A 27,300-nucleotide genomic window follows, 5' to 3' on the forward strand; every position below is an offset into this window, starting at 1 on the left:
AATTTTGTGAAGTTCAACATCATTTTATTTTTTTTATTTTTTCTTTCTTTTTCTCATTTCCATCATCAAATATCAACATTAGTGTCCTTCCATTTTCACCCTGGGGGGCTGGGTTTTTTTTAGTTTTTTTTTTTGTATTTTATAGAAAGCCCCCCTCCCTCTCAAACACTGACTGGGGGACAAGGAACCTTTTTTGAAAAAAACGTATCATCGGGGGGGCAGGGGGAAAAAACTAAAAAACACACACACACACAGCACTGAATACGCAATGGGGGGGTGGGGACGGGGGCCATTACAGATTATCACAGTCAAGAAAAAAACGGAAGGAGCCGAAAACAACGAAACAAACAAAATAAAGCAACAGCGTAAAAAAAACAAACAACTCAAACGCAGATAAACCTTACAACATTGTCCAGATAACAGCTGTACATTTATACACAAGAGCCAGTGTCAGTGCACTGTGATGCTTCACACAGACGCCATCCCGTCAGGCGCAGGCCGAGCCCGGGCACGCGACGACAGAGGAATCCAGAGGCCTATATTACACAGGGAAGCACGGTTTAAAACAGGAAAAAACAAAGTGAATCTACCTTTTACAGTTTTTGATTGTCCTTATAGTTGTCTGGGTTCTGTGACCTGATCGGTCATAATGTTTAGATATTTTATCCTGGCGACAGCAGCACCCCAATGCATGTCCTGACTTTAACTAATGAGTTGCTGGTGTGCGGCTGGCGGCCTGGGCGATTGGGGACACTCGGATCGGACGCTGTGGGGTCTGTTGAGCGCTACTTCCTTATGGGGGGGCGAGAACAAAGGCAAAAGACACGCATATCCTAAAATAAATATGTGGTGCATATGTTGTATTGATTTTGTATTAGTGGCAAGAGATTTTGCTGATGAATTGTGGTATTCAACTTTTGAAAACTAAGGGATTTCAGAAGTAGCAAGTCCAGTAGTCCAGCAGCATATGGTTTTCAGTGATACAAATACAGTAAAATGTAGGAGTGCTTTGTAATTGCCGGGGAAGAGAGAGAAGTTGATTGGGCAGGGAGCCATCTTGTATTTTCCAGGTCAGCAATCTTTACTGCCTCTGATCCTGATTGATCTTAATCTGTGGGTGGGGGAGGAATGTCCTGTACTTCACGAGAGCCATGCATCCCAATGCCCTATTAGGAATGTAGGCTACGGCGCAAACCCATGCTGGGCGGGAGTTCAGAAATAGACGGCGGTATTTGCAGAGACTTCGAGGGACATCTAGGCCTGCGCGTGTATTAATGTCACGGCATTAACCGCCATGTTAGACTCGGATCGGCCTCCAGGGAATGGTATGCGAGCGACGCCTGGGGCAACGGGATACCGCAGGGCAGAGCTGATATCTGGGCCCGATTTGGCTCGGCTGCCGGGGCCAGCTGCGGTTTCTGGTCTGAGGGATTAGGAGCGTCTTGAGTCTCGTCTTCTGCTGATATTTACAGGTGATATGCTAAATTGACATCCCTAATGTATTTAAATGTATAATGTCCAAAAACAACCTGCACACAGGAGTTTTAAGCACTTTTTGTTTCACGTTCAATGAAGGCTTAACGGGACCTAATTGTGAATCGGGAAAACCATGTTGTTGAGAGTCTGTATCGTTCTTAACCTTAAGACAAGTGTGTGGCATCTATCCTTGAACACTGACGATGCCTGTATTTACAATGACGTGTTACACACTTGTGGTTTTGTAACAACTTGGCCTAAGACAGTACACCTCTTTGTCCTCGGGAGTCATATGTTATTTTGAACCTTTTTTGACAAGAATGCGTGTGGATTCTTTTAGTGGAGGAAGTTAGGGGCATGTAACAGAAACAGGAAACAATACAAAACAAAGCAAAACTAAATTGCAGGACTGTTTTCACACAGACAAGCTCAACTTCAATAAGAGTACAAGCGGCCGGTTTTTTCCAGCTGGTTTGTTTTAGAAAGTGAGTTTATAACACCCTGTTGGAAAGACAGAATCTTCGTTGATGTTGATTGAAAATGATTTCAGTTACTTTCTAACAAGACAATGTTTCTGTCTGTCTTATTCTCCCCTGAAGGGTGCATGATGGTATACCTTTGTTTGGTAACCAGTAAGCCTTCCAGCAGGGTGTTTTTTAGCTCACTGTTCGTGCCCCAAAGCCCAGATCTGACACCATGCCTGTAGGGCTGCCATTGCTAGTTCTGTAGAGATTTCAGGTGCGGTTCGAACGAGACACAAGTTCGACTGAAAAAAACATCCTGGCGCCGACCGCCCAGGCCCAGCTCTCTTCTGCAGTTCCATTTTGTTCGTTTTTTGTTTTCTTCGTTTTTTCTTAAAATATATATTTATATATAATATGTATATTCATATACACAGTAATATACAATCCAAGTGCTTGAAAAAAGGAAAACCCACAAAAGAAAAGAGAGAATTAAAAAAATAAACCAAAACGATTACTGGAGGGTCATTGGGCGGTGATGAAGGGGAGTGGAACTCAGTCGGAGGCTTCTTTGGTCAAGGGAATGTTCCCAGAATGCCGTGCAGTCGGTGGCGACACTCCCATAGTCCGGGCAGGAGTGGCCACCTACTGTCGGGTCACGTGAGTCGAGCTTGGTAGCAAAGAAGTGGTTAGAGCCAGTTACCGTCGTAGCCGTATCGATTTATCGTTCAGTGGCTTTTCAGAGAGAAAGTCTGAGTACTGGCAGAGTTCCAGTCCCCTTCACTCGCCCAATGCGTAAGTGCTTTCATAGTCTGATGAGAGGCGAAAGTATTGAAACCGAGTATCCATAATCAACTCTATAAGACAGTGCACCCAGAAACCCAGCCCATTGAGTTTGTTTTTCCTCCCCACTACCTACCTGGGCCAGTGGTGGGGAGGGAGGGGGGGGTTGGCCAAGTTCGAGGTTTAGAGAGCCCCCAGATCTCTGAAGCCCATTGAGGCTCTCAGTCGCGTCTCTTGTTGCGGGAGTTCGCCCTTCGCTCCGTCTCCTTCTGCTCTCCTTCCCGGGACACGGGTTTGCAGAAGCCTGCCGGCGTCCGGTTCTCTCTCTTGCAGCCGCCGGAGCTGTTGTTGCTTCCGGCCGGCTGGTTGATGTGTGTGAGAGCCAGGTAGGGGTGCTGGGGCAGCGCCGGGCCGCCCATCCCCGCGGTGGAGAGGTCGTACTGGGGGGCACCGCTGCAGCTCATGGCCCTGTACTTGAGGCGTAACTTGTGGGGCAGGGCGGTAGCCTTGACCTCTGTCTGCCCATCGCTGGGCGGCTGAGCGCCGGAGAGGGCGGGGGCCGGGGACACGGGCTGAGCCGGTAGCCTGTGGTAGCCCCCCGCCTCAGAGCAGGAGGAGGAGAAGGGCGATTCGTCGTCCGTGGAAGCATCTTTGTCGGAGCTGCGAGGGTCTCCGTCGCTGGATGAGCAGTCCTTGCCCGGTCTCTGCTGGTAGAAGGACTCTGAGGCGGGGCCGCCCTCGTAGGTGAGCACCGGGGGCTCCTCGTCCTGAGAGCTGAGGTAGGGGTGGTGGTATGCCGGGCACTCGCTCTCCTCATTGTGCAGGAGATCGGGGGCATAGGAGTTGGGGCCGAGATTGTCATGCTGCGGCGGCTGCTGCTCTTGCTGGTGGAGGCTGTACTCCACTGGTTCCTCCGCGCTGGAGAACTCATACGGTGATGGCGAGTCCAGGCTCTTGAGATGCTGCTCCTCGTCGGCTGTGGACTCGGAGGCTTCCAGCTTGCTGGAACTGTCGTCCGTCTGGGCCAGGCTGTGGGAGACGGGCAAATGTTCCTGCCTCTGCACTGGCGGCGGTTGTTCTGCTTCACTGTCCTGAGGCATCTGGATCTCCACGGGGTAACATCTGCTGCTGAACCGGTAGAGGATGACGCTCCTCTGGGAGCTGAGGTTGGCGGAGGGTGGGGTGGGGGCTGGCTCGTGGTGGTAGTCCATGACCGTCTCCATCTCCTGGTGGTGAGCGGCCATGCCGTCGAACATCTGGGGGCTCTCCTGCTCCAGGCCGTTGATGTCCATGGCCGAGCTCTCGCGCTTCACCTCGTAGCTCATGGGCTCGGGGCTGTCCCGGGAGGAGCCGTCCGACATGTCGGACAGGGAGCCGCGTGGGGAGTACTTGGCCAGGGTGTTGCCGTCCCCCCGGCTGGACTGCTCAGCCTCGGAGGAGTCTGAGTTGAGCATGACCTGGGAGCTGCTGGAGTAGCCGCTGGAGAAGTAGTGGTTGACGGAGCTGCCCCCGATCTGCTGGCTCTTCTCCATGTAGGAGGCGGTGCTGATGAGGCCGAAACGGAGCTTGAGCTGCAGCAGCTCGGTCTTGAGCCGCACGTTCTCCTCGTTGAGCGCCAGCACACGGTTCTCCAGCACCATGTCGTTGAGCCGCCGCTTCTCCCGCGAGCGCTTGGCCGCCTCGTTGTTCTTGCGCCGCTTCTCCCAGTATGAGGCGTCCTTCTTCTCTTCGGAGATGAACTCACGCTTGCGTCGGCACGTCATGTTGGGCTTAGGCTTGAGGGATCGGCCCGGCCGGGGGGACGGGACGCTGTCGGTGAAGGACTGGACGCTGTCGGTAACACTGTGGGAGTCCTGCGAGTTCAGATTTTCCATTGTTCCGTGCCTGCCTGTGGGAATTGTTGACACCTGGATGTCATCGATGAAAATATTAGAGAAATCGAGTTGAAGTGTGCGTGGGGGGAAGAGAGAGGATGACGGGTACGGCAGCTGGTTTGGGATCCTCACGTTTCTTGGCGATCTTTTCCCTTGACTTCTAAGTGGCGGAACTGTTGGAGAACTGCAGATGAGCTGTTTGCGCTCTTCCGAAGAGGAACCTCATTGATTTGCGATGCTCGCCGGCTCTTCAACAGTGCTCGTTCAAGTGTCTAAATTGGCAAGGAATATTAAAAAGAGGTCGGACTCCTCGACAATCTGCCACATTTAACACGTTTCTGGGAACCGGAGGGGTAGAAGACACGGGGACTCTTGCTGGCACAGACTCTGAGCCTTGTGCTTCACAGATCAGCGCGGGAAGTCGTGGTCCTGCTGTGTGGAGGATGTCTGTCGTGTCGCAAGCTGCTTTGCTCCTGGTCGAGCTGCTGGGCGGCTGTGATGGATCAAGACCTTTGCAGGATCGATGTCGCTTCCCCGGGTCTTGGACTCGGATCGAGGGGAGCAGATCTCTGGAGTTCTGTGCTTTGCAGTAAATCCTGCGCCTGAGGAAACGAGCAGAGGGAGAAGGAAGGTGTTAATGGGTGTAAATCATACACACAGATTCACAAATGAGTAACGCTGGGTAGCAGATGCCTCTAGTCACTGTATGAATGTTGAAAATGTTTTTCAAAGCTCTAGAATTTCTGTGAGACCGAAGACTTGCAATGTTTTATTAAATGTATTTAAAGCCGTGCAAAACAGATGGATTTTTCTCTTTTAGTTTTAGGATTTTTTTTTACTACTTTGCCTACTGTTAGACGAAACACAAGAGCCAGGAGTGAAGATGTCACATATTTCGCAGCACTTTCAGTTACAACATCGTTGAACTGCCACCCTCTCGACACGGATACCTACACGGGACTGACCGGTCGTGTTGTCACCCTCGAAGTCAGAAAAATTATGGGAAACTAGAACCGCGTTGAAAGCACATCAGCGTGGTTGGATTTCACCTCGTTTCTGTGCCTGGTTCATTGTACGGTGTCTCTCCCACATGTCTCTGTGACCCTCCCTGCACTGTAATGCGTTTCACAAGTGTAGCCAGCACTCCTCTGGGTCAGCCAGCGCCGCACACCGCACTGAGATCCCAAACAGACCTTTTTTTTTTTTTCTTCCTTTCCGGCCCCAAGTCTAACAGCGGTAATCCCCTTTCTTTAAAACAAACACAACAGAACGAAACACCCAGACACGTGACATCTGGAGGTCCGTTTTACTGAGGCTGGGCAGGAAGACAAAGTGAGAGAGGGCAAGAAACAGACTGAAAAATGACATGGGCGTCCCGATTCTGTTACAGATTAAACACTTTCATATTGTATGTGTTGGCGGTATTTTATTCGACCTCCGCCTGAAGCACAATGCATTGGAATCGAACTGTCTGGGTATTCTGTAAAAAACAAAAACAAACAACCCCCAAAACCCATGTCATAATAGTATCAAATCGCTTCCACAGTAACCGCGGGGCTCGGCCTAATCGCGCTGTGTAGAGGAGAGCTCCCTTGGCTCGGCCCTGGGCCCCCGGTTGCGCACCATGTGACCCGAGCGAGGGAGCTGCGCCAGGCGGGGGAATGTAGGTCACTGCACAATAGGATCTGCAGCGGCTGCCAAAACAGTCAAAACATGCCGTGTTGTGTAAGCCCGTCACATAAGAGCTGGCTTCCCGGATCTGGAAAATTAAAACTGCGTAAACAGTCGTCGCTTTGGAGTGGAGTGGGGGGGGGTTATCTTCTCCCTCCACCGGGCCGCTGCTACCGTGGTCTCCAAGGGCTTTACCACAGCAGGGGGCTCCGGCCCTGAGGGGCTAGGGCATGCTCCTTTAGGCTTGTGGTTTTGGCACGCTTTTGCTTTGTCTCTCTCTGCTTATTTATTATTAGGAGTTAGGAGGAAGAGAAAAATAAAAATAAGATATCCTTTTGTGACAAGGATGCTTTCAAAAGTATCCTTCAATCATTCTCATTCACACTTTTATAATATATATTATTATCTAATATTATTATTACGACTATTTATATCACTATTCTACTGATTACATAGTGCTATTATTGTTGTATTGTTAAGGGTGTTATTTCTTATGCCCCGCCCTTCACTCATAGCTGCCCCTCAGTGAACCGAACCCCTGTTCTGTAAGCTCCTAGCGCTCCCCGGCCTCAGTTGCATAATGACAAAAATCTCCTTTATGAAAACCAGATGGCTCCCCATCGGAGTGCGTAATGCCTGGCCTCCATCTAATCTCCCGCAGATCAGTTCACCCATGTTACGTCAGCGACAAAGTCTGCCGTGAGGGCAGTGTTTTGTCTCCAAACGTTTGCTTATTTTCTGACTATTATTAGCCCGCCGAACGCAATGGGATTTCTGAAAAAAACGCTCATGAAATTCTTAAATTGACAAAAAGCTGCCGTCGTGTTTCTTTGCCATTCCTGTAATTCTATTAAAAGCAGGAAGCCCGTATCTCAAAAACAAGAATAACTTTGTTTTTGCTAAATGTTATCATTTGATCAAGTGACACTGATTAGATTACACTCCACCCCCCCTTAGTTTTCATAATCAAATCATATCATTAAGCTATTATAGCTGTGAGGTTTCCAGGAAGACACCAACTGTGCCGAAACAGCAGAAATCTGTAAACTGTTAAATAGTCTCTCTCTCTGTCTGACTACCACCTCTGAATGTTTTTCTCCCTCTCTGACAATCCTGCACAGGAAGGCTGTGACTCGCTTTACCAGGGCGTGTACAATGACCGTCTGAAAAAGATACTCGTGTATTTGTTCTTCGTGGACAAAAGATTTTTTCCTTAACATCTGTCTCACAGGACTGTGTTTATTTTTTATTCATTATGTTTTTGCTTACATTGTCTGTTAGTAGCATGCATTCAACAAGGTTACCACAAAAAATATACCTATTTTAAAGTGATTTGATACCTGTATTTATTATCTAAATTACAATACTCTTGTTGGTTATCTTGAGCAACTGTGATTCCTAATGTTGGTTACACTTCGTCAACATGAACTTCCATTTTCCTTTTCCTTTAATGATAATTGCAAGATCACACAAGCCACATCCTGCAGCTATCAACTGGGCCTGCTTTGGAAGTAGCCCAGAGAAAGGCGAGGCTGTGGCTGCCATAGCGGTGCGCTCAGCACCACGGTTCCCCTGACTCGAACCCCCCCGCCCCCTGGAGTCTGACCGAACCCAGCAGCCGACAGCCAGCCCTGAAAAATCACAGCGCCGGGTCCCTTTGTCTTCAGAAGCGGCCGCAATGCGGAAGTCTCGCTAGGGTGTCGCTGTGTGTGCGCGGTCTGAACCGGTCACTGACTCACTGGGGAAAAAACAACAACAAAAAGCTGTTGCATAACTCCCTGCAAGAGGTGCAATTAAACGAGGCTGGCTGTGTCTAGCGAGCTGCCCTGTGTCTGGACTCGGTGGCTCATTAAAGCAGCCCTGTTCGTGTGAGGGTGAGGGGATTGGACCCTAGCAAACTGTCCAACCACTGAGATGTGTGGCTCACACTCAGACACTGTGTTCTGGTGATTGGAAGATATGAGCTTCGTCCTGTGTTGTGGCATAATTGATTGTTACTCCGGTAAATGCCCCTTTTATGGACAGGGTTTTATTAAAAAACTTTGATCTAGAAATGTGGGGTTTTTTGAGTTCCTGGATTGTAGTGCTGTCATTTGATTGTCTCATAGGCCTGAAAGAGTACTGTACTGTGTATATACAACTTGTTTTGTGTTATTTTATGTACTATAAATATCACAAATTGTCTTCTTGAAACGGTTCCATGTAGGACAAAAACATCAACGCCAAAAAGTGGGAAAAGAACTGGTACGAGCCAGCTTTCTCCAGATTCACTCTGGAGTGATGTTCAGAGACCCACGTCAAAGGAAATTATATAAACATGTAAAAAATTATCTTCAGACAGATTTTTTTTCCCTTAAAGAAATATTTATTCTCTCCTGCATTGGTGAAGTTTCATTCATGTAGAGGAATAAAAAAAAGTGGTTGTGGTTTGCAGGGGGCAAAAAAAAGGAACAAAGAAACGAAAAATGTGTTTCAGCGGCACAGGGTCCGGGCAGCGCGGGACGTATTAGCTCGGAGAAAGAAAAAGTCCCAGTTCGACCCGGCTTCCTCCTGCCGCACAAAGGAAAACTTTTGCCCATGTCCTACTGACCTACAAAACAGCCCGGCGCTGTAAATACTGCCTGCGCAACACAGCCTCGCAAAACTAGGTCAGTAGGCCTGCGAGCAAGAGAGGCAGGGAGAACTGGAACATCCTCTATAAATAGAGAGGGAAGGAGGGAGGAGTTTGCTAAAGCGCTCAGTTGGCAGACGAGAGAGGAATTTTACCAGCACTGCAGAGAGAGAGAGAGAGAGAGAGAGAGAGAGAGACGCCTCAGTTACCAGGAGTCAAGTGCCCAAGTAGCACCCAGATTGTGATGAGCATGAAGAACACTTAACAAGTGCCCCCCCTTTAACAAGCCTCGAAGACTGAGAAAGGACAGGATAAAGGCAAAGGGGTGGAGATCATCGACGTCACGTATTACGCCACTGCCTCATGTTATATCACCCTCCCAGGAGCGACCAAGGGCTTGTGCGAGTCATTAACGTTATCCCTCCACCGCAGCGCTGTATTAATGAAAAGTGATTCAACTCCCATCATTTGACATCCTTTCCTTCTTTTCTGGTTGTTATACGAGGAGCTTAGCAGTCAGATGAAACGAATGATGTTCTCCGCTGGCGAATGGCAGCCGGCGCGTGAGCCGCCCACACAGACGCACGGAGCCGAGCATCCATTCAGACAGCAGCCGCACACACTCGCAGCGCGGAAATGTGAATGGGGTTTAGAGTAGGTTTTGTGTGTGTGTGTTTTCTACACACTCCAGAGGACTGTCTTTAAAACATTTATTGAAGTGCGTGGGAATGCACTTGCGGTATTAAATAAAGAGGTGCCTCAATAAAATAAATACATACGTGCATACATACATAAACAATCCCTGTATTTGTTCTCTAAGACTAATCCTTCCTTCTCCATCTGCACAAGTTAATGAGTTCCTTGCTAACAGCCTGCAAATGTCAATCGCTAGCAATCCAACGCAATACTGGCTTAATGTCAGCTTTTTTTAGCCACTGTAAGCAGAGATCTTTATTAAAGGACAATCTTTCATTAGGAATCTTTAATTAGATTTGAATGAATTTAAGCAAAGTCTGCTGTCTTAGAAAGCAGACCCACATCTGTCCATCGTGCGAAACACAGCTTCATTCAGAAACAAGGCTGTTGTTTCCTAACTTTTGCCTGTTGTCTTTCTTTCTTTTCCATTTGCTGGATTCGGGGCTGTAATGGAAGGACCTTCACACTGGTTCAGCTCTGGGGGAGGGGGTTCTTTGTTAGGAAGCAGGGCGCGTCCCCCCCGTCTATTCGTACTCAAAAGTGCAGCCTAATAACTAGGATCTTGGATCTTAAAAGTGCAATTACATGCTATTAGGAGCCCGTATTGGCAGACTGTGGGTTTGGGTTTGACTGAGACTGAGGGAGTTCCCTCCGGCGAGCCCAGAGTCTGACTAACCTTCCTAACCCTGTCCAGCTGGAAGGCATTAGTCTGTGCTGGCGTCGGCGGTCCCCTTGCATAGCGGGGCAGATCGGAACACATGGAAAAGTACGGGTCCAGTCCTGACCCAACCTGGCCGATGCCCACACAGTCAGGCTAATTTAAGTTTGGGCACCTGAAATGTGACTTACAATTTGGCAGGAACAGGCGTTTCTCATCTCTGTAGTACCTGAAATGGTTTTAAACCTCGCTCTGCCTGTGGCTGTAGTGTCAGTCCACTGCCCATTGCATTTCCTGTTTTGTGCTCTGTGCCACTCATCTGTAATTTTGTAATTAAGCCTTCAAAATCTCTCTCACTCTCTCTCAACTCACTCTCTTGGTTGCTATTTTTGCCTGTCAATCCTGTTGCAGAGATGCAGAAAGTCTTCAAAAGATATAGATCTGACTCTTCAACTACAGAAACCTTTTCTTTTCCTCCCATTCTCAGATTGTGGCGCCTGTGTCGGGGGCATGTTGACACTTGAGATCTTGGGGATATTCATTCCTAGCTGTCTTTCCTAGAAAGAGAGCAAGATGTAGCCCACCCCCCACACAGTTAAACGGCAACCACAATACTTTTATTTTCATTTTCACCCTGTTTATAGTCAGGGCACCGCTCCTGTGCATACCATTCATGACTATCCTTAAGAGACAAACACGGTGCGAGAAACGTCCAGGTGCAACATATTCCCCCGTGGAACACGACCGGAGACTTCTGACGCTGTGATCAAAATCAATCAAAATCAAAATCAAAAGCATGGCATGTGCTAGCAACAGAACTAACTCGAGCAAAACAACAACAGAGGGATGGGAGTAGTGAACACTTGCTGAGTTTAATGACTTTTTACAAATATTGTAAGGTTGTTCACATTGAGGCTGTCCAGAGTGTGAGAGCGTGGATCTGAAGGATCTCCACATTTCAACACAAAAACCGTCCCCGCTGTGAACGGGGGCTTAAGCCACCGATTCAGGAACTCGATAATAACATTTAAAACCCATAAAGAGGTTCCTTGACTGGCTGCCTGTGATTCCTCCGCACCGGGGGCCCGGTCTTTCCTCCTGCTTCCTGGCACTGAACTCGGACTTTGGACTGAGATAATGAAACACTTGACTGAGAGAGGGCTGATACTGTAGGGGAAAACTAACTAGCAACCATACTCCCCACCCCCCACCCCAAGTCCCTGAAAAATAAACAAACAAAGAAGATTGTGTATGAGCAGGCATATGTAACAAAGCTGTTCTTGTACAGAGGGACCCTGGATCCTAGGCTGGGCTATGAAATCGCCAGGAGCGCGGGAAACGGGAAACTTCACGTGTGTAAAAAGACAGCTTTTCTGCAGATATTTTTCTGTTTGTACTTTTTGCTTTCGAATCCTTTAATACTTTTAAGTTCATGCTCAGATTCAGGGGCTGTTCGAGCTTGTTTGATTTGTTTACAGAAACGAGTGCGCTGATGGCAGAACCGAAGGCCCCCGACTCGAAATGCATCACAAGTCAGGCGTGTGTAGGACGGCTTTTAATAAGTTGCTTTTGCTCATGGGGATCAATTATGTCAAGCGCTCACTCGGAATTAGGCATTACGTAACATCCAGTGCGATACGTGACTCTCATTAGCTCTTACACACTCTACTCTGGCTTTTGATATTGTTAGCACGGCTAAAAATAAAAAGCAAGGCTCTCCACAATATGTAAACATGCCAGAAATGCTGAGACTGGAGCCAAGGATTGTGTGAAGGTCTCTGCATATTTCTGCTGAAGTGGAAGAGTTTAAAATTGGCTTCAATGGGGGGAATAAAGGTGGGTTAGAGAGAGAGTGAGTGCTGAAGGGTAATTTATGTCCAGCAAGGACCCCCTCTTTCTTATCGGGTAAGAAAATCGTGGCGTTCTGATACTCCGGCAGACAGATCCCGAGAATGGGACCGTGCTGGGAGAGAGGACAAAGGAGAGGAGGAAGAGAGCTGGAGAAGGGATGAAAGAGAGGGTAGAGAAAAATAAAAAAACAGACAAAGGAGGAGGGCAAGATTGCATCATCTGATTTTCCAAAGCCCTTTGATATCTATTTTTCTCTCATTCCTCTCTTTCCCCCTTGTCTTATGTAACCAAGCCTCTGGGGCCGTTATGAATATGCTAAAGTGCCCCCCCCGCCCGTAAATAAAGACTGCGAGGAACAAAGCAAAGCGCAGCCTTCACGAGCAGCCGAAGCAGCGTATTGGTTCTCTGCGGTCTGTTTGTTACAGCAGCCAGGATTCGGCTGAGGTGGCTGTTCCTATTTTAATTGAACAGCAAAGCATTCCTCTGATCCTCTCTCTCTCTCTCTTCCCCTCCCCTCCCTCTCTCCCTCCGCTGCCTGTATGACTAATCTGACCTACATTCACAGTCCTGGCAAGTGAACTGTGCTAATAGAACCAACTGGCAAGACCGCTTCTTCAAACGCTGAACAGACCGTGGATTTCCATTAATTGCATCACTTATTTTCTCTGACTCTCTTTAATTATTATGTTTTTGTAATAATTATTATTATGCAACTCCATCAACCCCCCCTTCTCCCTCCCACAAATGCTGTTGGGAGACCTTATCCATCTGCAAAAGCTTTATAACAGAACGTCTTGGAATGAAACCATGTTCTTACCCTTCCCTGCCTGTCAGAGCACTGCAAGTACAGAAATGCCACAAGACTATTTTTCTTTTTCCTTTTTAACTTCGGCCGATTCTGACACATACTGAAACTTGGTCTTTCATCACAGCTCCACCCTGATGATGACAATTCTAAGAACTGGATTTCCAAAAAATTACATCATGCACAAATTTAGACCATCTATATAGATATAGATATATTTGTGTGTGTGTTTTTATGTGCATGACCTTTTGAAAAGCCAACTGTTGAGTCCAGTCTCTTGCTGCTGGTCATACAAGGAAATCTAAGGAAGTCTGTACTTTGCCCCACTTTCTATTTATTCCATTTGGTCTCAAAACATGGTTCTCTTCAAATAGAAATCACTTCACACTTGAGTTGAGTACAAGTTTAACTTTACCAGCTGCTCTTACTCAAACTAGCCCTAAACAGAATAATGCACTATATTTGACATTCATTATACTTATTGGGAATAAAATAAAGTGTCAACTCTAAATCACACAATTTCAAAAGCACAAAGTCGCTATTTTAATATTAGAGCTGGTGGCTCCTATATATATCCTGTTCATTAAAGTGGTACAGCATCCGTAGTGCCAACTGCACGGTTGAAGAGCCAGCCTGCGTCATCGAGGGCTACGTGCGTGCGGTAACGTGCTATTTCAGACGCACAGCGGGATGTAGGTCAGCCCGTGCCTGCGGGATACGCCGAGCCCAGTGCGCCGGCATGAGCGCAAGCGCTTTGAGATACAGCACAAGTGCGCTCACTGGGCCTGAATAACGTAGGCAAGTCTTAATTGGACAAGGTTGTACGCGGTTGATTTCGCCTGGAAATTGAGATTATGATTGTTATTATTAGCTGTAGCTATGACTGTTTTTAAATTCAAAAATAATTATAGATTTGAATTTCCAGGTCTCTCTTAATTACCAATCATTGGATAGCTTGAACACAGGGACATGTTGCCTAATTAAGACGCACAATTGGTTCAATTAAGCAGTTAACGATCTGGATAGAACAAAAACCCGTAGACCCTGCGGCTCTCCAGGACCAGGTTAGCCACTAATACAATAGCATGTTCACTGAAATGAGAAATGGGAAGTCATTCGTGTATATGTGGGGCAGCTGTCATCAACTCGCACGGCAGGGAGTTATTTTTATTGTGGTTGATTTTGCTGCTGTCTTTTTTTTTATGCGTTAATCCCCTTAAGCTCTTTGTAAAGCAATGGTCAGGTCCGGTGGACTTTATAATACATTGCGTACATCGTTTTATAACATCAAAAAGAGGGGTTATGTCATTTCATGTCATTGGTAATGTATCGGTGCTGATAGATATCGCGGTTTCCGCACGGCTGCAGCTGTGAGTCCGGCTCGCTGCGCTGCGTGAAAGCCGTGGCCGCGTTTTCCCAAAACTAAAAAACAAACGCAATACCTTAGGCACCATTCACTGGCACGAAGGAAACGGCTTGTTGTGCGAAGTTGTTCAGCAAAATTCACAGCATTTTCCACGCCAGTAATTCCACATGCAAGAGTGTTATTATACAGGTATAATGTATCGTGTCCAGCAGCCAGTGTGCGGGCAGTGGCTGTTCGTAGCTGATTCACGCGTGTTTATCGTGGAGTTGTAGTTATTGCATTACTCACGGGACCGAGTGAAACGGGCTTTATTTCTTGTCGGCCGGTTGCAACACGGCCACTTGCGATCATATCTGTGTTAATTTGGCGCACAGACCAGGCATTTTCCCGAAGTTTGCATAAAGTTACATCACCGTTGTGTAAGTGTAACCCGAGTAATTTCAGTCCATTTACTGTAAGCCTGGCGCAGAGTTCACATTGCACTGACTGTCTTACCTAATTGCGACCTTCTGGATTTCAGAGGTATAACACGCTGGTATAGAAGGGGGAGGGGAGGCTGCTCTACATTTCACCCTGGTCTTGATGCAAATGAACCCCCGTGCCTGTCAAATATAATGCACAGGACCGTTTGCACAATGTCTGCCTTTGGCGTCCAGGTACCTTACTGTAGCGCATGCATTGCAATGCACAGGGGTAGAAGTTACACTGACAGTTACTTATGAACTAGCTTTGGCTTTATGGCGTGCAAAGTCGAGCACTTCAAACGGGTGCCCCCGCAATGCCATTACCGTGCGATAACTGGATTGCGTTTCCTATGAGTTCAGAGAGAAGCGCGGTGCAGATCTACACACAAAGCCAAGTGCCGGAGCAGGACACCCTGCCGCTGCTCCGTGACGTGCCGGTGGACGGGCCGGGTCGGACTGGACATGCGCCTCTCAATCCCGGGAAGCTTGTTCATTAATAACGACTCGACCTTGAATACACGCTGCGGTCTTTTTTTTCTTTACACAGTTACGGTGTTTGTTTTTATATTGCCTCATGTGTAACAATGTTTTAGGATGCATTTCTTTTACGACATAAGGTTGTGTGTATTAATGCACACATCGGAGGTATTTTGATCAAATGCCCAAGTGCTATATATTCACCCGTTTCCAAAATGTAATAATTTGCCATTTTCACATCCTCGTGCTTTTAGCAGTTGCAACGAGGTCTCCCCAGAGCAGAAGTAAGCACACGCCCGTTTGACCCCCCATTTGACACAAAACCCACCCGACACACGGGCAGCAGAAGGGCACGGTTATGGTCACGTCTGGAGCGCGCTTTTCCATATGGAAATACTCCCAATATGGAGCTGCATCGGACCTTCACATTGACTCCCCAGGAATTCCACCCCCTCCCCCTCTGCCTCGCACCGGGCACATGAAGGAGAGAGAGAGAGAGAGAGGGGGGGGGGGGGTCTGACATTGACTGGCAGAATGTGCTGAGACCCCCGCCCGTGTCTCCGGCGACCGCACGTCCAAAATACATCACTACAAATAACACAAATGTGCGAGAAAAGAAAATCCGAAATTTAAAACGTAACCGCAACACAGATAGACCAGTTCAGCACAAAAGGGAAAAACCTCCATTTACTATCAAATCCAAATGTATTGCAAGTGTCTTAACATCAAAACACGCAGCGCAGGATCCCACAGACAAAGGCATGCGACGTACCTGACCCGCAAAGAAAGAGAATAAAATCCACAGTGATGCGCACCACGCTGTTCCAGGGCAAACCCTCTTGTCTTTTTTTTTTTCTTCCTTTCTTTCTCTCTCTCTCTCTCTCTGTCTTTGAGTTACACGCTGGAGTGCAGGTCCGTCTAGTCTCACTGCCCGTGTGGGTTCCGCGTCTCTCTTATTTTGCTTTGGATCCTCATGTTATGTTGGTGACTTGCTCCAATTTCTCTCTCTCTTTCTGTCTCCAAATGTATGTTAGTAGGTCAGTCATTGCATAACAGCGCTCTTTGGGTGCCTAGTCACGTTTCGTTTCTCTCTCTAGCCCCCCCCCCCTCCGTGGCTCTTCCAGTGGCAGAGATGTGTGGAGCAGAGAGAGAGGAGGGACCGGGCGCCGCGCCAGGCTCGGCTGAGATGTAGGGCACAGATACGCATAATACGGTTACTAAACAGGGAAGAGTGAGAGAGAGGGAAAAAACACGAGAGGCTGGAAAAATAGAACCGCCAGGGAGACATTTTTAGAAACAAAGCCCGCAGTTGGAGATAAAAAAAGCACCGGAGCTGAGACGCGGGATTGTGCGCGGTGGAGAGCATGCGTTACGCAGCGGCGCTTTTCACACGCATCTCCCCCCCGCAGTCGCATTGACATTGAAGGTGACCCTAATGTCTCTGCCCTTTGTTGTATTATTATGATCACCAGCCAGCACTGTAGCACAACACACACACACACTATATATAATTCAGCACAGATTACATTAGTTGGGCATGGGGGGCGGAGGGGAACAAGAGCACACAAACAAACCGCAAAACGACAGAGAAAGAAGATGCATTTTTCTGAGGAACTGTTACCAAGCGCTTCTGGTGTACTGAAGAAATAGCCTTTCTGAATTAAGTGGTGCAACAGTGTGGCTTCCCGGTTGACCTTCGCCCCGGGTGGCAGGCGGTTTGCCCTCTGTTGCAATCGATCCAGAGCACACAGCTACCAGTACAGCTGCACTTTAATAAGCAAAATCATATTTTTTAACTAGACTTTGAGAGTTTAATGGTTGCAATGTATTGGAATTATTTATAGTATATATTTTGAGAGAACTCAAGCCAGAAATCTGTTTAAAAAATCTACATATTACTACATACTTTGTGGTACACTTTTGTAATACATCAGCATTAGCACAACTTGGAAGATGTATTCTACTATGTGCCTGTTAAAGATGTTACTAATTCACAGAACCCCAGGTTATGGATGTTTTTATGATCTGAAGCCGACAACACTTTTGGATTTAAATCGTGGATGTTTTCTCAGTCTGACATTGTCCTGAGAAGGTGGGGTGGTATTTCCCAGTGTTGATGCTCAAGGGAGGGAGGGCTGGAGCACGGCGAGAGTCAAGCCAGTCCATCAGATAAAGGAGATCCAGTCTGGCGGCCAGATCGCTGTTCAGTTTCTGTCTAGGTTCCCCCGGAGAACAGATAAATAGTCAGTTTTGTCAGCCTCCTGTTTGTTCCAGTTCTGACTGTATCCTTATTCACCGAGCTGCTGATTGTAAACAGATTTCACTCCTCGATTACTGAGCAGGTGCTCCAACATTAGTTTTCATTTTTTTTTCTTGTGGTGTAAATATCCAATAGTTGAGATCAAGCTACCAGCCACTGCTGTTTCAGTGCCTGCTCTCTTTTGTGCTGAGTGTTTTATCACACGATTCTCTCTCGGTGAAGGCTGCTCTGTCTACCGTGGCAGGGTTCAGCGAGGGCATTTGGGCAAATTAAAACTAAACCCGGGGGTTGTACCGGCACCCCCGATCCCAAGTGAGAGGCGGGAAGTTCGTTAGTGACCCCTCCTGACTGGGGCCGGTCCTTCAGAGGTGGAAATGAAGACTACGAAAAATGAATACGGGGTGTGTGACAGATGACGTGCTGTGGGGCATCTGTGTCTTTTCCCGAGGTTATGTGACATCCCCCAGACGGTGTGCGTCAGAGAATGGGACGGCTAGTTTCATCGCATCCGATCACAAGACGACGGGGAGCGAGCGGCCGACTCCGTGGCGGGTTCATCTTGGCTGCGGGACGAGATCATTTGTATCGAGCGTTTTACTAATTGGGCCGAATCAAACCGATTTCATTGGGCTGACGTGCATTGCAGTGCAGTGATTGCACGATCAGGCAGATTGGGACATGAGCCGGTGAAGTAAAGGTCATGGCCGAGTCAGAGCATCTCCCCTCTTCTTAGAAAAACAGGTTCCTGGGAGGACGTGATCAGAGGTGATGGCAAGGATAAATATTGGAATGGCACGTGTGTGACCGGAGAACAAAAACAAACTGCTTGTGTGAGGATCCGACCTGGGCTTAATGCCACATAAATAGATTCATAGATTAGATTAATTTCCTGAAGGCCTTAATGAGAGAGAGAGAGAGAGAGAGAGAGAGAGAGAGAGAGAGAGAGAGAAGGATGAGGCTTATGATTGGGCTCCGGGTTGTGTGTTCGTCAGAAAGGTGGTTTATCAGATTAAGGTTGAGGAGTCGCAGTGGTGTCGGCCCACTACCTGCCCTCGGTTTCCGGCCGTTCCTCTCCACAGTCTCGCTGGTGTTTTCTGAGCTCCTCTGATGTGGTTTCTCTTCCGCGTGACTCTGTGGGCTCAGCGGCCGCTTCAGCGAGAAATGAAATAAAAAGAAGAAGGCTTGTTTAAAAGCTTCCTTAAAAACTGCTTCCTCAGGGCAGGAAGTCATTGGCAGCAAATGCAGTGATGTATCATTATTATTGAGTTATTTTTTATATATATATCGATACATGTGGAAAACCTTCATCCAGCAGAGGATCAGTAAAGGAGGATGATGAGATAGATAGATATATTTACTTCACAGCCTGTAAGTAAAACCACAGTGCACACCAGCCGTGCCTAAATCAGACCTCCGTTCCGAGCAATACCCCCCACCTCATCCCTCTCTCTCTCTCTCAGTAGTAACAGGTCTTGGCTTTGAAGAAAAGGAGAGAGAGGGAAGTGAGAGCAGAGCCCCCACCCCCCCAGTCTTTGTTCGGAGGCTGTCAGAGCCGCACGGAGCAGAAACCTTGCCCTTGAACTTCAGTCCACCCCCTCCCCCACTACACCCCCCATCCCCCCCCGTCTCTCGGAGCTGCGTCTGCAAGGGTTCCCATGGCAACTGGCGAGGCGCCTGCCTAGCAACAGGCTTTCTCCTATAGAGAGAGAGAGAGAGGGGACGAGAGAGAGAGGGGGAGAGAGAGAGAGAGAGACAGACAAAGGGCAGGCTTTATTTACATTGCAAATCAACACGGCTCAGAACGCGCCCGCCTCTCTCTCCAGCACAGAAATGACAATTTCCAACACCCTGCCTGGAGAGACGAAGCTATAAATATGCCCATTGTAGTTGCCTATATGTCGGTTTCTTGGCAGCGACGCTCCTGTGATGAATATTGTTGTGGAGGATGAGCTGTTGGAATGTGTTGTTATCCCCCCCACTCCCCTTTTTCTTTTTTATTTACGAATGAGATTTCAGTTTTGAATGAGAATCGTTTTTTTTTTTTCCCCCTGTGTGGGCCCAGTAGGGGGCAGCATACACACTCGCTCAGACGTGCACCGTTTTCGGGGGAAATTGATGTTCGGGGCACAGATCGCAGAAAACGGCACCCGTGCAGAAACGCTCACTCCACCAGACGGACGACAGAGCCGTCCAGGAAGAGCGCCGGGGGGCGACTGAGGGCTTGGGGGGTCTTCTGTTTTAATCACCGTGCTGATTTCAATCCTCCGCGTTGCTCGTCCAGATCCACAGCCTTGCAACTGCAGAGGGTCAATTACAACCGATTAATTAGGCCGAAGATGATGATTAAAGGGAACGTTACTCTTTCTAATTTCCTACTTCCACCGGCGCGATACATTTTGAGCACCAGCGTGTAACGGTTCTATCCCTCAGTAGATGATGAAAATGAACGACCGCTAGCGAAGAGACGACTGTTTCTACTAATTTATGCCCCAGTTTTTTACAAGAAAATTACGCTTTTGTTATGAATGTTTCTCCGGGATCTTTAGCATTAATATTTGTCAGTTATGAATCTATTGAGAGCAGGAGACAGTGTGTGCTTCCCTATGCACTAGAAACCCCTAATAGTCCGTGGTGACAGTGCTGCGGCCGACACTGTGCTCTTACTCAAACCCACACGAGTAGACGACACCCTACCTGTCCAATCACCAGTCAAAGCTGCGCGCCAGTCAGCCTGATCTTCGAGGAATCGTGAGCTCTGGCTCCCTCTAGTGATGAGTGATTTGTCACTCCTCTAGTCTGCACCCTCTCCTGAAGCTGGCGCAGTGGTGCTGTATCCCTCGTTACGGCACGTCTTCATTAAAACAGCAGCCCCCTGTTTCCCAGAGATTCATTCAAGCCAGATTTGCAGAGAAGAGGAGTGTTAAGGAATCCACTAATGGGCTGTTAGTGAACCACTGTCCCCCCAGACACGGGCACAGAGACGGGGCGCTCGACCCTCCTCTCGGTAATCTGATTGATTGATTTTTGATTTTTATTCATGTATCTGCCTCCATCTTCACTCTCCAGGTGGACGGCTGTCGTGTCTCACCCTGCCCCCCCTTCACCTCCCCACTCCTCCTTCCCCTCTCTCCGCTCTCGGGATTGACGCAGGGAAAAGGCACGGTCTTAAATGTCAGCGTCTAAGTGCGGTCAATAATTCACTGCCTTAAAATAGCCGGCGCTGGGTGACGCCAGGAGCCTGCGTCTGTTTCTCTGAGTCACTCAGTCAGAGGGGCCGCCGGGCGCACGCTCAAGGGGGTCGGTAAGTGCCCGGGTGTTTTCGGAGGAATGTGTGTGCTCCGGGCCGTCGAGCACGAGTCGCGTGTCCTGCTCCTGAATCCCGATTGAGTGTGTAATTAGGCAGCAGTCGTAATGATGATAAGCCGCCCGCGACTATTTGACTGTTCTGCCAGCGCTGCGGAGCTCCGAATCGGCAGCTCTCTTCCAGCATTTTTATAAAGTTGTCATATCATTTACTGGGATCAAGTGCAACGGCCTGTTTTCTGGGATTCTGTTCCTGTAACCCCACCACGAAAGGACGAAACTGCTGCTGGGATCAGTCTGTGCACCTCCATCCCATTTCCCAGATGTTTCCCGGAAGGTTTGCGAGATCTCGATGGTGTCATGCTGCCGGGTCGCCCTCTCGGGCCCCGCAACTGTGACAATCCACCCTCCGGCTGGATTGACACAGTTGCGGAGCCCGAGAGGGCAAACCCATTCTCCCTGGCATGGTTTCCAGGTTTAACAACGTTCCTTCCTCTACCACACCTTTGAAGATGGCAGACGGCCTTTTCCAGCTTTTTAAACCCATTAGCCTCGTATTTCCGTCCTCTCTGCCTGCCTTAAAAGCCCTAATTTAGCACTTGTTAGAAGCCTCTTCCGTTTCCACCCCATTAAATCTCGCTCATCCGGTGAGGAAGAAACCGACAACTTTGGCTGCTCTATTAACTGTACGGCCGTCAAAGAGCAGGGTGTAGTTCGCTCCGTCTCCCGGCCCTCCCGTCGCACAACTAATGACTCTGCGCCGAGTGAAAGCCTTTTCAGATTGAGCCGGCAAACCCAGCTAGTTATGGTGGTAGTTTTACTAAATGAAGGCCCAATCCAGCCTTGCCAGGTCGACCGATTCAGTGATTTACCAGTTACATAAAAGTCCCCCCCCAACTTCCAATAAACTGCAGACACCAGTGAACCGTCAAAAAAGTTTATTTACATGTTTAAAAAAAAGATATATAAGGGAAAGGAAACAAAAGATATATATATATATATATTATATACAATAAATACACACTGTACCTAGTGATATTTACAGTCCAATACACCAACATTGTGTGACACGGATTTGGAATAGTGTGAACGGCATCACAAGGGTTGTGTAGTGAGCTGTATAAGTGTCGACTTATTTACAGACCGCAGCGTCGTGCGGTCGTCGGTTTGTTCTCGCTGTTCTGGGTACAGTCGTGTCTAACACTGCTTCTGCAAATGCCTGGGACGGGACGGCCGAGGGTCCAGCCATGGCATCTCACCTCCTCGGCGGATTGTGTTTGTGCCGATGGGTGCCGTGCTGCCGTGGCACAGACTCACTCCCCTGCTCTGCGGCGATTGTGAATCTCAGCCGGGCCCCCGAGGTCCTCGGTTGTGTGTGTGTGTTAATGTCAAGTGTGGTTGTGCAGCTGCCACAGTGAGTGGCCAGGCATAGGAAATCGCAGGAATGAGGGAAACCTCCCTTTGTGTGTCGGGGATGGAGGGGGTCAGGTTCCCAAATAAGTTCATTTCAGACGCTCTTGGACGGGGTCACTGTATCGAGGGAGAGGTGGGCTCATGGGTGTGAGCGTTTGCAGGTGACAGCTGGGACTGGGTTTGAAGTGGGGATGCATCACTGGTACAGAAGTATCCCCGTTTTGATATGAGAATTAAATGCATTTGATATGGCCTTTCAATTAAGCCCTCCGAGTCCCTAAGCAATGCTATAATGTCTGTAATATGTAGAATTTGTATGGAAAAATACTGTCCGCTTTAATTGTGATTGTTGTAACCTTTTGAAGATTTGCGGTTCTGGATGATTCTACTGCATTTGGCACCAAATATCCGAAGGCTTTTTAAAATGTTATTTTTAAAGCGTGCCTCATTGTGTCTCATAGTCTAGGACCCCCTTAAATTCCCACCTCCCGGACCTGCACCCTTAAATTCTGGAAAGTGAAAGAAAAAAAACTAAGTGGGGAAAAAAACGATTTATAACTCAACAGTCACCTGATGAAATTCACCAACGACATTTACTCCTGTGTGCCATCATAGTGAGCTAACACTAAAATATATATCTTAATTTTTAATTGAAATATAAATTCTATATGTTTTTAATCGAGAGTTCGCCTTTGTGTCTTCAGCCAGATTGGACCTTCGTTTTATAGTTCTGCAACAAGATTTTCAACAAAAGAACATCACAAAAGACGACACCAGCACAACACAAAGGGTGCGAACGCCTTCCGGGGGGGGGGTGTTCTAGGTGCATCTCATCTTCACATGCTCTTTTCCCAAACTTGTGAACCAGCACTTGAGTTAGTGTCCCTGGACCCAGAGAGGGTCTGTTTTCGTGTGACAACCCCACTCGGTGCCAGTGCGGGGGTGGCAGATGGGGGCGGCAGATGGGGGCAGCGGTGGGGTACAGCAGTCCTGCACTTTCAGCGTCGAATGGCTCACACGGAGAATGAGTGACTGTCCTCAACTCGTACGACCGTCTCTTTCTTAGTTCATTTTGGAGAGCAGCTGCTGGGAGAAGAGTTTCTTCAGCTGGGCCACTTCCTCTGTCAGGGAGCTGAGCTGCGATTTGAGGGCGGTATTCTCCACATGGTAGACGCTGTCCTGCGGGCTGGCAGAGGGGTACCCGCCTGGCTGGGCACAGTACTGCTGCTCCTCCCTCGCGCGCCCGCTCTTGGATTCCTCGCCCGGGCCGTGTTGCCAAGCAGGCTGGACCCCACAGCCGCCAGCGTGTTCCGATTGGCTGTTCCCCAGGAGGTAGGAGCCCCTCATCGGCTCCCGCGTCAGTTCTCGGCCACCGACGGGCTGGGCGGGGCTGCGGCGGACGTCGGCGGACACCTCCCCGCACTCGGGCCCGCTGGGCGTCTTGAAGCGCAGTTTGTGGGGCAGGCTCTTCATTCCCTCCCCCAGGTCGTACCTCCCCACGCGCACGGCCTCCGCAGGGTACTGTCCCGCCTCGGCCTCGGCCTCTCCACCCACGGGGCAGGGGTGCACCTCGTACCCGGGCTCCTCCGCGCCCTGGGGGGAGAACTTCCCGTGCTCGCTGAGGCGGTCGTCGAAGAACACCGGGCTGCCCACGCTGGAGCTGCCCGGGGTGGAGAAGCCCGAGTCCTCGGAGAAGCTGGGTGTCTCCCGGTTGGCGCCGCGGCCGCCGTAACCCTGCATGTAGGCCTGGCCGGCGGGGGCGCTGTGTCCGGGGTAGGAGCCCTCCGTCCGCGGCAGGTATCCCGAGTGCGCCGGCATGGCGGTGTGGAAGCGGGCGGAGGGTGCAGGGGTGGGCGGCGGCTGGATGGAGGCTGCGATGGGCAGGATGGTGGTCTCGGACGGGTCCTTGATCAGGCCGAAGCGGAACTTGAGGGCCAGCAGCTCGGCCTTGAGTCGGGCATTCTCCTCCAGGAGCGCGATGACGCGGTTCTCCAGCACCATGTCGTTGACCCGGCGCTTCTCCCGCGAGCGCTTGGCCGCCTCGTTATTCTTCTTGCGCTTGTCCCAGTAGCCGTCGTCCTTCTTCTCGTCTGGGATGAACTCGCGCTTCCGGCGCAGGCTGGCGCTGTCCTTGCGCTTCAGCTGCCCACGTCCCAGCAGGGAGCGGGCCAGGATGCTGTTGGTGGTCAGGATGGACACGGCCTCGTCCGTGAAGGAGATGCCCCCCGTCTGCACCTCCAGGGTCGCCCCAGTGGGGGAGGGCAGCAGCTCCTGCAGGAACTCGGTGGCCGGGGAGCTGTGGTTGCCTCCTGGGCCGCTCTGCTCGCTCATGCCGTGAAAGCGATCAGCAGCTTCCTCGTCCAGGCTCATCAGACTCGATGGGGCTCTTGGAGTTTTTGTTTCTCCTGCTGTGTTCACTTCTCCGCCTCTGAGTGCAGCAGCAGCCCCACCTAGCGGCACAAGGAGAGAAGCGCAGAGGGTCAACAGGGACTGCATTTGTGTAATTCTTATGTAAGATCTGTTACAACGCGCTGTTACGTAACTCTGTTACATCAAACCTATCTTTCCATTAAAATTCCCATTCAGCGGCTCAGAAAACAGACAGACTACAATTACACAAGTCTTACCCGCTGGATTTTCTAATTTACAGGACAATTTTAACCTTTTATTGACTTAATAACTTGACATTATAAGGTATAAAAATAATAAATGTATCTATTAATCTTTCAACAAATATTTTTACCGTTAAAAACAGTTCTTTGCATAATTTGTGGGATAAGTGTTTTTATACAACTGCTTAGCGTTTCCATGCATAAATAAATGACTCCCTGACTTACGCTCTATTTCGACGTTTTAATAAAAAAAAAATTGCATTTAATGCACTTAAACCGAGAACTTAAGGTAATGTGAGTCCGAGGAGAGGGGTTATGTGGTCGGCCCGCCCCAGAGCCACCGCGCTGAACTACATTCCCGCTGCAGACACACGACTGAGGCTTATCCAGCACACACATGTAACATGCTCCTGCACAAACAGCCCCTCTTACAGGGTCCCCGGCAGCTGGTCTTCAATGCATTTTGCAAAACTGAACACATGTAAAATGGTTAACTCTTGCTAACATTTCGCCCTAGGTTATATACCTTCATTTTCACAGACGGTCTTAGTTGTTCTTGAACACTTTGCTACATGTGGTTTATTCCAGGTGGATTCGTGTCAATTTATTAGAGCCAGCACGTCTTCAAAGATGGACATGTAGCATCCCCGTCCTGAGGACAGTTCATTATCTCTTCTCTTCGGTCTGTATCGGAGTCTCCTCCTAATTAGCCCGTCCCGTAGATTACTGCGGTCCCTCAATGGGGGACTACATTAAAAGCACCCGAAACACTGGACACATGGAAGGAAAAGTTCGCGTTCAACACGTTTCTCATTTCCCCAACAAGTGTCGCCTTAACTTTCTGTGCAGGTTAGACTCGATGCATCTCGACATCACTAGTGTACAGTGTAATAAATCCGGATTAAAACGCGTCGTAACTAATAACTTGATATGTATACATATGTGTTACTAAATACTGACCCAATTCCATCATTGTAATCATTGTAATCATTGTAATTCTCCTTAAGAAACGGACGGGTTTTATTGAATGCAATATTTGTGATATTGTGTCTTCTGTTCCCGCGTACTGGGAGGTGAATTCTAATCTAATACTGAGGTTATTATTTTAATAGCAGCCGATCCGCAAGCGCCCTAGTCTATACATACCAGTTAAAAATGCAGTCATGTGCTTTTCATTTCAACGACACAATTATTGCATTTTAGTGTTTGTCGGCCACGTCAAACGCGTTGCATCACACCGTCAGCATCCCGGGACCGGAGCGCCACCCCGGCACCCTGTAACTGCCTGCACTGCTTTTGCGTGTATCCTAGTATTAATGAAGCACCGCTCCTACCATGCAAAGCTTTCCATTTTAACCCGCAAGCATTTATTAATTACGATTATGCATATCATTAAGACAGAAACAACACATTAGAATGCCGCATTCTTACCTGCGCAGAAATAGAACCTCGGCTTAATTCCAGAGTGTCGGGTCCAGTGTCGGGTCCAGCAGCACCAGTGCTGTTTGGTTTCGGTTCTGCGATCGCCTGTTATAGAGATCTTTGCCACAGATCCCCGCCAGCAGCTCCGACTCGGGCTCCGCTCTTCCTCCCAGCTCTGCTCGTTTGCCTCTGCTGGGCTCTCAATGGCGCAGCCTGTATTTGTTTCTCTCCCTGGAAAGTTCAGGCGAGGACGCCGCCTCACCTCGGATGAACCCCGGGGCCCTGGCGAGTGGGCCCGGCTAAGGACCGCCCAGCGGGCCCGCCTCTCGCCGCGGAGGGGAAGAAGGGAAAGCAGGAGGGGAGTGGACGGCAGCGCGTCGGCCGGGGGGCCGGGCTAGGAGGGGACAGCTCAGGCAGCGCGTCGCCTGTCCCCTCCCTCCCTCCCCGGCGCCCGGCCGCGCAGCGCAGCGGTGGGATAATCTAGTGGTAACTATTAAGTAATTCTCACGACGACGTGTATTTATTATTGCCTCTGTGTTTCAAAGCATTGGCTGCTGCATGTTGCTTGTGTATGGATTGCCAGTGCGCCCCACAGGCCCCATCAGCGGCACCTTCTGAGCCAAAGACGCGCGTTCTTTCTGTCTTTGTTACGTCACGTCTTTTCTGAATGCGTAACGCATCCTCTGTAACAGGCGGCAAGTGAAGGATGAAAGGGCAGTATTGTCCAGCTTCTGCATGATATTATATGATTGCTTTTTTCCGTTTTTATCTCCTTGATACCCTGTCGTGATGAACACATTTATCTTGCAGCACTTGAAAGATGCAATGATCAAGTCTACTTTTACTGTGTGTCTATGAGTGACGCACAACTGCACAACTTGTTTTTCTACGAAGGATTTCTTTAGAATGGGAGTCCTTGTATGGAGTCCCCTTGACAAAATTGTCCACCCTACACACACACACACAAACACAAACCAAAAAATTATACACCGATTAGCCATAACATTATGACCACTGACAGGTGAAGTGAATAACACTGATAATCTCATCATCATGGCACCTGTCAGTGGGTGGGATATATTAGGCAGCAAGTGAAC

At 48.9% G+C, this 27,300-nt stretch overlaps 2 protein-coding genes across 2 annotated transcripts; both read right to left on the reverse strand.

Moving 5' to 3' along the window:
* Positions 1 to 2: 2 nt before the first annotated feature.
* On the reverse strand, positions 3 to 16,289 carry nfil3-5 (nuclear factor, interleukin 3 regulated, member 5). The gene is made up of 2 exons (XM_066707975.1): positions 15,966 to 16,289; positions 3 to 5,196 (listed from the first exon to the last, which is right to left on the reverse strand). Exon 2 carries the CDS (start codon positions 4,592 to 4,594, stop codon positions 2,942 to 2,944), a length of 1,653 nt encoding a protein of 550 aa, XP_066564072.1. The 5' UTR covers positions 4,595 to 5,196; positions 15,966 to 16,289; the 3' UTR covers positions 3 to 2,941.
* Positions 16,290 to 21,679: 5,390 nt separating this feature from the next.
* Positions 21,680 to 26,477, reverse strand: LOC136752555 (NFIL3 like protein). The gene is made up of 2 exons (XM_066707976.1): positions 26,213 to 26,477; positions 21,680 to 24,619 (listed from the first exon to the last, which is right to left on the reverse strand). The coding sequence occupies exon 2, from the start codon at positions 24,537 to 24,539 to the stop codon at positions 23,232 to 23,234; it is 1,308 nt and encodes a 435-aa protein (XP_066564073.1). The 5' UTR covers positions 24,540 to 24,619; positions 26,213 to 26,477; the 3' UTR covers positions 21,680 to 23,231.
* Positions 26,478 to 27,300: the final 823 nt, after the last annotated feature.

This window comes from Amia ocellicauda, chromosome 7 (assembly GCF_036373705.1).
Source record: "Amia ocellicauda isolate fAmiCal2 chromosome 7, fAmiCal2.hap1, whole genome shotgun sequence".
Lineage (NCBI taxonomy): Eukaryota > Metazoa > Chordata > Actinopteri > Amiiformes > Amiidae > Amia > Amia ocellicauda.